The 12,276-nt window shown below is 39.1% G+C and overlaps 1 protein-coding gene across 1 annotated transcript; it reads right to left on the bottom strand.

Annotated features, from left to right (window-relative positions):
* Nucleotides 1–364: 364 nt before the first annotated feature.
* On the bottom strand, nucleotides 365–3,667 carry LOC138890311 (uncharacterized). Its single transcript, XM_070173686.1, has 5 exons — nucleotides 2,724–3,667; nucleotides 1,759–2,106; nucleotides 1,210–1,633; nucleotides 1,025–1,080; nucleotides 365–710 (listed from the first exon to the last, which is right to left on the bottom strand). Exons 1-5 carry the CDS (start codon nucleotides 3,665–3,667, stop codon nucleotides 365–367), a joined length of 2,118 nt encoding a protein of 705 aa, XP_070029787.1.
* Nucleotides 3,668–12,276: the final 8,609 nt, after the last annotated feature.

The raw sequence follows: 12,276 nt of genomic DNA, 5'->3' as shown, positions 1-12,276 counted from the left end.
GTGGCACGATGCCCCATGTGATGCGGTAGGCCAAGTTTTCACAGAGTTAGCATATATTTTGATTGTTTAGCTCACCATTCACCCCTACATCATTGTATACTGATTTTATACCAAATTCATGCTTGCACCTGACTAAAAATATTATACATATAAAATCTAATAATTCTAAACTACAATTAAACGTTAGTGATGTTAGTCATTGGGTTGCCTCCCAACAAGCGCCTAATTTAACGTCGCGACACGACTCAACACGTCATTATGCATCAACCAAATCTATCGAGGTCTTGTGACGTTTAATATCACCACCCCAATAGTGTTTTACTCGCTGCCCATTCACCAATAATGTACCACTTGAATTTATGTCCTACAATTCAACTGTTCCATGAGGAGTCACATTTACCACAACGAAAGGGCCTGCCCAACGAGACTTTAGCTTTCCAGGAAAAAACTTTAGCCTTGAACTAAACAAGAGAACTTCTTGACCCGGCTCAAACTTACGATGTTGGATGTGTTTGTCATGCCACCTCTTGGTCTTTTCTTTATATAACTTGGCATTTTCATAAGCATGCAACCGAAACTCATCAAGTTCATTGAGTTGTAACAGTCTTTTTTCACCGGCTAAGTCCATATCCATATTTAGCTTTTTGATTGCCCAATAAGCTTTGTGTTCTAGATCAACGGGTAAATGACATGCCTTTCCATAAACCAACCTGTACGGAAAAGTACCTATTGGAGTCTTGTATGCAGTTTGGTAAGCCCACAATGCATATTCTAACTTACCGGACCAATCTTTCCTCTTTGCACTCACTGTTTTCTCCAAAATCTGTTTTACCTCCCTGTTTGACACTTCAACTTGACCACTCGTTTGAGGGTGGTATGCAGTAGCAACCTTGTGTCTTACCCCATATTTTGCTAGAACATTTTTCAACAATTTATTGCAAAAGTGTGTTCCTCCATCACTTATCAACACCCTTGGAGTTCCAAAGCGTGTGTAAATGTGCTTCTTTACAAAGCTTACCACTACCTTTGCATCATTAATAGGAAGAGAAATGGCCTACACCCACTTAGACACATAATCAACTGCAACCAAAATGTATCTGTGCCCATTAGAATATGAAAATGGTCCCATGAAATCAATTCCCCAGACATCAAAGAGCTCTACTACCAAAATATTTTGCAAAGGCATTTCGTTCCTCTTCGTGATTGTACCTGTTCTTTGACACCTGTCACAATTTTAACAAAAACATGTGCATCTTTAAACAATTTTGGCCAGTAAAAACCTGATTGCAAAACCTTTTGTACAGTTTTGTCTCCACCATGATGACCTCCATACAGAGAAGAATGACAGTCATGTAATATTGCATTCATCTCCTCCTCAGGGACACACCTTCTTACCAATTGATCTGCGCATTGCTTGTATAGAAAAGGCTCGTCCCACATGTAGAACCTCACGTCATGTAAGAATCTTCTTCTATGATCAGCTGTGAATTCTGGTGGAGTCACCCCACTTGCAATAAAATTCACATAATCAGTATACCACGGGGTTTCATCTGAAGTGATGGCTAGCAAATGTTCGTCAGGAAATGTTTCTTTGGTTGATTCTCCTTCAGTGACATGACCTCGATTTTCCAGCCTGGATAAGTGATCTGCAACCTGATTCTCTGTCCCTTTTCGATCTCGAATCTCAAATCAAATTCCTGCAAAAGAAGAACCCATCAGATTAACCTTGGCTTGGCATCTTTCTTTGCAAATAAATACCTGATAGCTGAGTGATCTGTGTAAACTATGACTTTGGTTCCCACTAGATAAGACCTGAACTTATCAAATGTCCATACTACTGCGAGCAACTCTTTTTCACTAATAGTGTAATTCATTTGAGCTGGATTAAGAGTTCTTCTCGCATAATGAATGGAGTAAAAGATTTTCTCCTTCCGCTTCCCCAAAACAGCTCCAACGGCTATATCACTTGCATCACACATCAACTCAAATGGAAGTTTCCAATCTGGAGCAATGATAATTGGTGCAGTAACTAATCTTCTTTTCATCTCATCAAATCCTTTCAGACAAGCATCATCAAACTTGAAGGATGTATCTTTCTTAAGAAGCCTGCACAAAGGAGACGAAATTTTTGAAAAATCTTTAATGAAACGATGATAAAAACCTGCATGGCCCAAGAAACTGCGAATGCCTCTAACTGATGTCGGTGGAGGTAATTTTTCAATTGCTTCCACCTTTGCCTTGTCCACCTGCAATCCATTCTTGGACACTTTATGCCCTAGGACTATGCCTTCTCTTACCATGAAATGACATTTTTCCCAATTTAGTACCAAATTTGTTTCTTCGCACCTAGTACCTTGTCAAGATTCATTAAACATTCATCAAAAGAACATCCAAATACAGAAAAATCATCCATAAATACTTCCACAAATCTTTCAACCATATCAGTAAAAATAGCCATCATACACCTTTGAAAAGTCGCAGGTGCATTGCAAAGACCAAATGACATTCTTTTAAATGCATATGTCCCATAGGGACATGTAAATTTGGTCTTCTGTTGGTCCTCTGGGGCTATAACAATCTGATTATATACCGAGTAACCATCCAAAAAATAGTAGTATTTTTGCCCAGCTAATCTATCAAGCATTTGGTCAATAAAAGGGAGAGGAAAATGGTCTTTTCAGGTGGCATTATTCAATTTTCTATAATCTATACAAATCCTCCACCCAGTAACAGTTTGAATGTGAATCAGATCATTGTTTTCATTTGTCACTACGGTCATTCCTCCTTTCTTTGGAATACATTGGACTGGAATTACCCATTTGCTATCAGAGATTGGAAATACAATACCTGTATCAAGCCATTTAATCACTTCTTTTCTTACCACCTCTTTCATGTTGGGATTTAGGCGGCATTGTTGTTCTATGCTCGGCTTGTGTCCTTCCTCCATGAGAATTTTATGCATGCAAAAAGCTGGACTAATACCTCTTATGTCAGACATTGTCCACCCAATTGCTATTTTATGCTCACGTAGTACTCTCAGCAATTTTTCCTCCTGCAATTCAGACAATTCAAAAGAAATAATAACAGGTAACGTATCAGAACTACCCAAATAAGCATAATGAAGCTGAGAAGGTAAAGGCTTTAGTTCCAATTTTGGAGCTTCTTCAATTGATGGCTTCGGAGGAGGACCATTTGGTCTGTTCAAAGGTTCAAAGGGATTTAAACCTTTCATATATTCACATGATGCATTCAAAATATGCTTCATCTCTTCAAACTCATCATTAATATCCAAACTCTCGAACAACACAATTGCTTTCTCTAAAGAATCCTTCAAATATACACTTGGGGCAATAAGTTGGTCATCCATCTCCATGACAGATATCATAGACAATTCTTCATAATGGCGAGGAAGTTGAATTGCTTTGTATACATTAAAAGCAACTTCCTCGTTGTCAACTCTCATGATTATTTTTCCCTCTCTTACTTTAATTATAGCATCACCTGTAGCCAAGAGAGGTCTTCCCAATATAATTGGAACTTTTTCATCTGCTTCAAAATCTAAGATAATGAAATCAGCCGGGAAAATGAATTTCCCAATTTTCAACAGCACATCTTCAATCACCCCTTCCAGGTAAGCTATGGACCTATCTGCTAGTTGCAACATCATAGTGGTGGGTTTTGGAGCTCCCAAACGCAATTTTTGTACAAGGACAATGGCATCAAATTTATGCTTGCTCCCAAATCACAAAGTGCACGGCCTACATCAACATTGCCTATTCTCACAGGGATAGTAAAGCTGCCAGGATCCTTAAGCTTTTGAGGAAGCTTATTTTGGACCCTTGAAGTGCACTCCTCAGTAAGTGCAACTGTTTCAAATTCAGTCAATCTCCTCTTGTTAGCCACAATATCTTTTATGTACTTGGCATACTTTGGAATATCACGAATCGCATCTACTAACGGAATATTCAATTGAATCTGACTCAACATAGAGATAAATTTGTTGAACATGCGATCATCATTCTTTTTCTGCAATCTTTGTGGAAAAGGTGGTGGTGGCCTTGGAACATTCACAGGTGCTAAAACTGTATCATCTTTCTTTGCTTCCTGTGTTGCTTTGGGAATCAATTCACCCTCAGGTATAGGTTTGTCTTTTCTCTTCTTTGGAACTTCTTCTAATTCCCTTCCAGTTCTAAGTGTAATGGCACTAACTTGCGGATTTTTTCTGTATCACTTGGTAGAGCACCTGCAGGTCTAGTGTTTTGATTTGTGGCTAGCTGCCCCATTTGCCTTTCCAGATTTCTGAAATCAGTTCTGAGTTGTTGATTGTCATGCAACAATTTCTTCAACAAATCATTTGTACTTTCTTCTACCTGCTAGGGTGGCCTTTGAGGTTGATTAAAATTTCCTTGGGGTCTATATTGATTCTGATTTGATAGATTTCCACCCCAAGAGAAATTAGGATGATTTCTCCAATTTTCATTGTAAGTGTTCCCATATTGTGCCTGTTGGTTCATCGGACATATGCTTTGTTGTCCCACATAATAAATAGATTCAGGATTCGTTGGGCACATGTCACTTGTATGATTGCCACCACACATTTAACAACAAATCGACATTTGTTGAACATGTTGCAATTGTTGTGTCTGGTTCATTGTCATTCTATTCATTTGATTTGCCAATTTTGCTATATCTGCTCTTATGGCTGAAAAATCATCCAGTTCAAGTACCCCTGCTGCTTTCTGTTTCATTGCTTTTCTTGGTTCTCCCTCACCTTGCCAATTATGATCATTAGCAGTGAAGTTGTTTAGTAGAAGTTGTATTTCATTATATGGTCTCGCCATGCAACTACCTCCACAAGCTGAATCAAGATTCATCTTTGAAGTCTCATCTAATCCATCAACAAAAGTATGACCCAATACCTCATCAGTTTGACAATGATGTGGACAATCTTAGAGTAGTTTCTTGTATCTTTCCAAAGCTTGGCGAAGAGTCTCACCATCCCGTTGTTGAAACCCAAGAATCTGGCTCCGCAAAGACTTTGTCTTTTTAGTGGGGAAAAACTTGATTAAGAATTTCTTTGCTAAATCATCCCAAATATGGATTGAATTAGCAGGCTCCTTTTGCAACCATTCTTTAGCTTCCCCTAACAATGAAAAAAGAAACAAGGTTAGCCTGACATAGTCCTTGGAAGCATTTGGATAGTTGTAAGTATCCGTGATTTCCGAAAAATTCTGAATGTGCCTCTGCGGGTCTTCATGAGATAGACATACGTAGTGCCCAGTGGACTGAATCAGCTGTACCATGTACTGTTTAAGCTCAAATTGACTAGTGATATCAGGCTTGAAAATAGCCTAGGTCATATTAGCAAGATTTGGCCTTGTAGCTTCTATCACCGGACGCCCTCCATTACCTACCATCACTGTTGGCTGTGGTTGAACTAAAATGTCCAACTCTCTTTATATTTTGTATATATCTTCCAACTCCTTCCTCGCTCTATGAAGTGTTCTTTCAATTTCAGGATCAAGAGGGAAGAGATTGCTTGTGCTTCTACTCCTCCGCATTCAAGAGAAGTGCCTGCGTGACACAAACAAAGTAAACTGAAAATTAATACTTAAACCAATAGATGATAAAAGCTTAACTTAGTCAAGTAGCTAATTTCCAAGTCCCCGACAACGGTGCCAAAAACTTGTTGCGACCAAAACACTCACGCAAGTGTATGCGATTTTCAAGTAATATAGTAATAAGTAGAGTATCGTTCCCACGAGGACTTGTTATTAACTTAACGACTGATGCAAACTCAAACAATTATCGATTCAATCTAGTTCATCACAAAATACATAAATAACCAATTTATAATTTAACTAGTAGACAAATAATAATACAACGCAATGTTACAACATAATCATCTAACAACCATAACCCCAGAATATTTGGGTTTGTAGCCACTCATAATTATACAAACATCAACAATAAAAATCTTAAATATAATATGAGTAAATACTAGGTGAAGGTTTAGAAAAACTCTTTTAATCCTTGCTCCAAGTTGATGTTCCTCCTTGATTCTCTTCTTCAAGATGAATCTCCTTCCTATTTTTCTTCTCCAAAAACAGGTCTCCCTCATAATGGCACTACATTTGCCTTTTTAATCGTGTAGGAAGGGGTTTTGACAAGTATGCCCTTTTTAGTCCAAAATAGAATAATTTTGTGATTTTACACACCCGCAGTGCGCCTCGTGCGATGCGTACATAGATTGGACAGAGGCAGAATGCATTTTAACGGAGCAAAACAATGCAGCGAAAATATTTGCACTACCGCGGCGCCCCCGCGGCACGGCAGTGCAATATTTTGTGTTGCTTTATTTTTTCATTTGTTTTGTTATCCGGGCTTGCTTTGAGACCCCCGAACACGATCTCGACTTGATTTATTTAGCTTTTACTCAGACTTTAAAGCCCCAAATCAATCAAATTCATCCCAAAGTTAGTTCTTAAGTCAGATTAGCTTCCTGCAAGGCATAAAGCATGAATTTAGTATAATTCATTATCATTTAAGCTCAAACCTTTGTAAAATGCAATAATTAAAGTGTTGTTACAATGACTAAAACACGAGTTTTTAGCCTATGATCAATAACTCAAAAAGCCTCGCCTCATAGTCGGTCACTAACATCTGACCCTACTCCAGCTGCTCGAACTGATACCGTAGCTCTTCCCTCTCAGAGGGTGGAATATACCTGTCCAGGAATAACCATGTGAACTGACTCCAAATGATGGGAGGAGAACCTGCTGGCCTGCCAAAAACATAGGACTGCCACCATCTACGGGCCCTGCCCTCTAGTTGAAAAGTGGTGAAGTCAACCCCATGCGACTCCAATATCCTCATGTTGTGCAGTTTGTCCCTGCACCTATCAATGAAGTCCTGAGCATCCTCATGACGCTCACCCCCGAAGACAGGAGGGTGAAGTCTAGTCCATCTATCCAACAGCTTCTGCGAGTCACCATCCGCAGCTGGTCTAGGCTCGGGTATCACTACAGCAACTGGCTGAGCTCAATCCGCGAGTAGTGCACCCGAAGTTTGATACACTGCAGCTACATGACCATAAGCCTGAGCAGTAGGGGTCTGTGCTCCCCTCCTGCCTGTGATGTAGCTGGATCTGCTGGAAATAAACCAGCCTGAGTCATGGTGTCCATGAATCATAGCATATAACCCATGACCTCCTAGAATCCCGGTGCTGTCATAAAGTCCGCTAGGGTAGGCTCAGCTACGGGAACCTTGCCCTGCTCCACAACAATAGAATCTCCCACAGGATCTACTGGTGGTGCTACTAGAACAGCTCTAGGACGCCCTTGTCCCCTTCCTCTAGCCGGTTCCTTCCCCCAGCCTCTGCCTCGGCCTCTAGTAACGGGGGGAGCAGCCCTTCTCGGGTCTAGAACATCCGCCGTGCATGTCCTCACACTCTGTGAGAGAATAGAAGGGAGAAATTTAGTGTACCATCCACTGCATGATAAGAAATGAATAAAGAGTAATTTCCAAACTGTCACGCCCCGAACTTGGAGGGGGGGACACTGGCACCTAGTGCCTCACCTATCCTTGCGTGCCAACTTGCAACTAAGGGACTCTGAACATATGATGTCATACCTTTGGCCATAGGCCATATTGTAAGATGACAGCGAATGCTGACTAAATATCAATATAAAACTTGGCCGATAAGGCCGTCATATTATTACAGCTGACAAACCAACCAAATATACATACAAGGCCTGAAAGCCCAACATACTGCAGTAACTGACAAGATATGTCTACAAGCCTCTACTAATGGATATACTGTGATCGGAATGGCTCTCCGACCTACTCATGACATATATACGTATATATACAAGATATACATAAGGCTCGAGACCCGAAAACTCCGAAAGGCATGGAGCTTACCGATCAAGCTGAACTCGAGCAACACTTATTGAAGAGGCATACTCGTCTGTCTGTCTGACCTGCATGCATGAAATGCAGCGCCCCCAAAAAAGGGACATCAGTACGAAATAATGTACTGAGCATATAAGGCAATATACTGAAAGCTGAAACTGAACTGATAATATAATAACTGCAAGTAGGTGGAAGTAAAAGATAATTTGAAGATATGCTTACCTGCTGATACTGACTCAATTCTCTCAATATAGTAAGTAAAATCGTTGTCTGGCCCTATAAGGCTCGGTATACATATATATCTGCTCTGCCGTAGTAGGATCACTCATAAGCGCTCGGCCATACTAGGCTCTGTATCTCGACCAACTGGGCTCGCTCATATGCGCTCGGCCACAGTAGAATCGTTATATAACTTACCATCTAATTAGAGGTTGTCCAATAGGGGCCTGCCCATCGATTATAGCTCGATGGTAATAAAAATACTTTTAATACTGTATATATAAACTCTCTACACTCTTGACTGGAAGAGGGAAATACTCAATTGGATATAAAGTCCTGATAAGGAGAATATTGTAACTTACAAAACTAGAAAAATATGCGTAACTTGTGTGACATCAAAATATACGCAAATTCCGGAATATGAATTTTTCTTTATGGCTTGTTACCAAACTTGTGTAATGACGAGATCATGTAAAATGAAGGAAGAGCTTCACCTTAACATACCTGTTTCTTGAACTATTTGAACGAATCTGCTTCTGCAAAATTCTTGAACATAATTTATACTTGGATTTTGAAATCAGAACGAAAATTTCCTTTTGCTTCTAGCATCTTTTGGCTTTAATACCAAAAATATAATGAGATGTAATCTAATTCTTAGCTTTGTTCATTCCAACATTTGATGTCTTGTTGGAGTTGTTAGTGTTCGTAGCTTTTTAAAATAGACTGATACCAAATTGTTGTATCATATTTCAAGGTTGTCCAGATTCCTACAATGGAGATAAGACTTTGAAGTCTTATCTTGATAATTAAACTTTATTTATTTCTTGGCGTAAACACCTATGTACCATTGTTATGAGTCATTCTCTTTGATTAGTGGCCTTATGCCACGTGGGTGTGGTGGTTAGTTAATTAAACTTTATCCACTTATTAGTTAATCGGGTAATGTCCCGTTATCCGGTAATTAACCAATTACTCAAAAATTTGAGAATTATTCCCACTTGCTTAAAATATTACTCACTTCTCACATACCTTATACGCCTTACTATTATGGTCATGTGGTACCTTGTATGGTACTAGTCCATAAATACCGAGTATTTTAGCTTGAGTCGTATTTTATCCCAAAATACCAAATTTCAACGAAATTCATTCTCTTAGACTTGCTTCCCCTCCCACGTTCATGAATTTATTCATCACTTACAATCTTTATAATCTCCAAATAATCTTTTCCTTGGACTTATGCCAATTACCTTACGACAAATTCAACATACAATACTGCATTGTGCAATATTGTCGTAACTTATTACTGCGAAGCGTAACATCACCATAATGTAATATTGGTGGGTAGAACACTATCATAACTTAATACTTCTGGACGTAACATCATTTTAATATATTACTGCAGAGGGTAACATTGTCGTAATATAATACTGCAGGACGTAATATTGCAGGGTGTAACATCATTCCCCCTTTGGAACATTCGTCCTCGAATGTTGACTAATGCTCTTATCATTTTCTTAACTTATATCTTGCGAATACTTTAGAACTTCCCTTGCCATCTAGGCGATTGTTTTGTGAATAGGTCCAAAGTCTAGGGCATCCCCCCTTAGGCCTCCTTCTCACACCACAATTTGTAGCCGGAATCCTTCCAATCTTGTAACTGTTGCTACCTTTCATCATGCAGCTTGTATAGTTTTGATCTTGTAAGTGTGCCCAATATCTAGGCTTCATACGTTGAGCTTGGTAAGATTTCCCCTTGGGGATTTATGAGTATACTAAATTTCTTTGCTCGGTACTTGGTTGAATTCACGAATATTGTTATATCTCATCGCATAGGTCCGTTTAACCATCTGTATGAATTTACTGCCATAACTCTTACTTTAATTTATCATTGTTGAGGTCTGCTACCAAATCCCAGCTTACTCTAATTGCTCCTTACATATGTATAAATTTAAGTCCTTTAATGATTCCTCATTATTGTTCATCTTTAGAATGACCTAATCTTATCTCATACTTTGTAACTTATGTCCATCCATTGTTGATTCACCTCAATATTGATCTATAATATACCACTGATAACTTAACCTTTTATGTAATATTGCTGGTAGGATTCACGTTTTATTGGGGTACGTCTGAAATAATTAGATTGATCCACCTGGGGTGATACCCTACTTTCATAGCCGTACCTCACAACATCCCAATGCGATTCACCTTGCGTGGGTACTTTAATCCTGTCCAATTCATAAGATTCGTTTCTTTTCTTCGTTGAATCATTACTCAATCGAAGGCCCAAACATCATCTTTTATCTAACACAATTACACCTTCATTCTATTACCAGGGTGGTATTCTAAATGCTATTAGTCTTAGACTCCTTTGAGTTCATTCAGGCTATAGTGAGCTTTGTATAATTTAGAGAAACCATTTGCTCTTCTTGTTTTCATGGGCTTAATCCTGAGGACTTATCCCTTTTCGTTACCTTCTCACTCATCCTTTTTATCCTTACTCTTATCTTCTAAAACCTTGTCGCTTCACCATACAATGGCTTGCGACCTACACAACTCTGTTTATATTATTTGCAACCTTTCAACTTGCATCATAGATTTCCTTATGTCATTATGGGACTTCAAGCGAGACATCACATCGTCTCTAATGCTTCTTTACTATCTTAATTAGCCTCCTCGATACCTAGAAACCATAGGCTATGAGATATGCCACTGCCTATACCGCTATCATTCCTGGATATTGAATCCCAGCACTTCTAGCCTTTTATTCGAAGTATGGACTATTCATATATTCTACCTTTGAGTATCTCGTACGCTGTTCACCATTACCTTACTTACCTTAAAATCTCGTATCGTATCTTCTATCTCTTTCATGACCTCCCTTCCACATAGGTATAATTCACATCCATAACTTGAAGTTCTATTATAATTCTTACACCTCTGGTGCATACACAATCCAGTGAGAGCTTCGTACTGACTTCTTATGAGGTTGGTGTGAGCACGTGATTTTTGCCCTAAGCAAATTATTCCCAAAATTCAAATAAAAAAATTTTCTTATCATTTCAGGATTTTGTGAATTTTGTGTCAAATTTCTGGTAATTGTTGCATTTTTGTTTGTGCTTTTTAACTCATACAAAAAATACAAAAATACATGTGGCGTTTGTGTAGGATTTAATTTCATATTTTTAGTGTTAATTGGTAGTTTAGAATTGTTTTCATATAAAGAAAATGACAAAAAATGACTTTGTGCACCTTTATTTTAATTTGTGGAATTTGTTTAAATATAGAAATTAGTTGATTTTAGAAAACTAAATAATAATTTTAGTGTTAATTTGGTCTATGATTTCTATTTGTCATTTTAACAATATATATATATATATATATTTGTCATTTTAACAAAACAAAAAATATATATATAAATGCAAAATGAAAAAGGAAAATAAATTGAAAAGAAAATCAAACTACAAAGGGATGGGGGCTGTCCATATAAGTGGACGAATTGGGCCATTTAAATAAATTTCCCAGCCCAATCCAATTCACCCTCGCCAGGCTCACACCCTAATCCGCCCCACCCGACCTGTCCTCTTTCTCCCTGAAACGACTTCGTTTGGCCATAGTTAGATCTGAGCCGTCGAGATCTCATGATCTAACGGCCAGGAAGTCCCCATCCTTTAATACTTATATGTCCGAATGCCCCCCACCCTCGTATCCCCTTCTTCAATACGATCTAATGAGACTAGTGTTACACCGCCACCGACAGCCGCCGGAAATCGCCCACGACGGCGGTAAAGCTCCAAACACTCCCAAATTTACACCCTAGATTCCTCGTGAGACCCTCTTTCCAAGCCCCCTATTTTCATAACTCGTATCCCGCCCAAACTCCTCGAATAATCGATCTTGTGACTGACATCTCCGCCGCCCACGGCGGCGTTGACGCCAATGACCGCCAAAACAACACCGTAGGTTCCTCCCGTTGTCCTCTCTCTGTATCTCATCTCAATTTCCCTCGAATCGGGGCCCATCTGCTCGAATGATCGTTTGAAGTTCAGGCCCAAAACGACACTTTGCCCAAATGGCTCCAAATGTGTACCCCACAAGACCTTAACCACCCTCATGACGATTTCCATGCCAGAGTCTCTCGAA

The sequence above is a fragment of the Nicotiana sylvestris genome, chromosome 4 (assembly GCF_000393655.2).
Source record: "Nicotiana sylvestris chromosome 4, ASM39365v2, whole genome shotgun sequence".
Lineage (NCBI taxonomy): Eukaryota > Viridiplantae > Streptophyta > Magnoliopsida > Solanales > Solanaceae > Nicotiana > Nicotiana sylvestris.
Note: the sequence above shows the minus strand (reverse complement) of the source record. Positions and strands in the feature narration are given on the sequence as shown.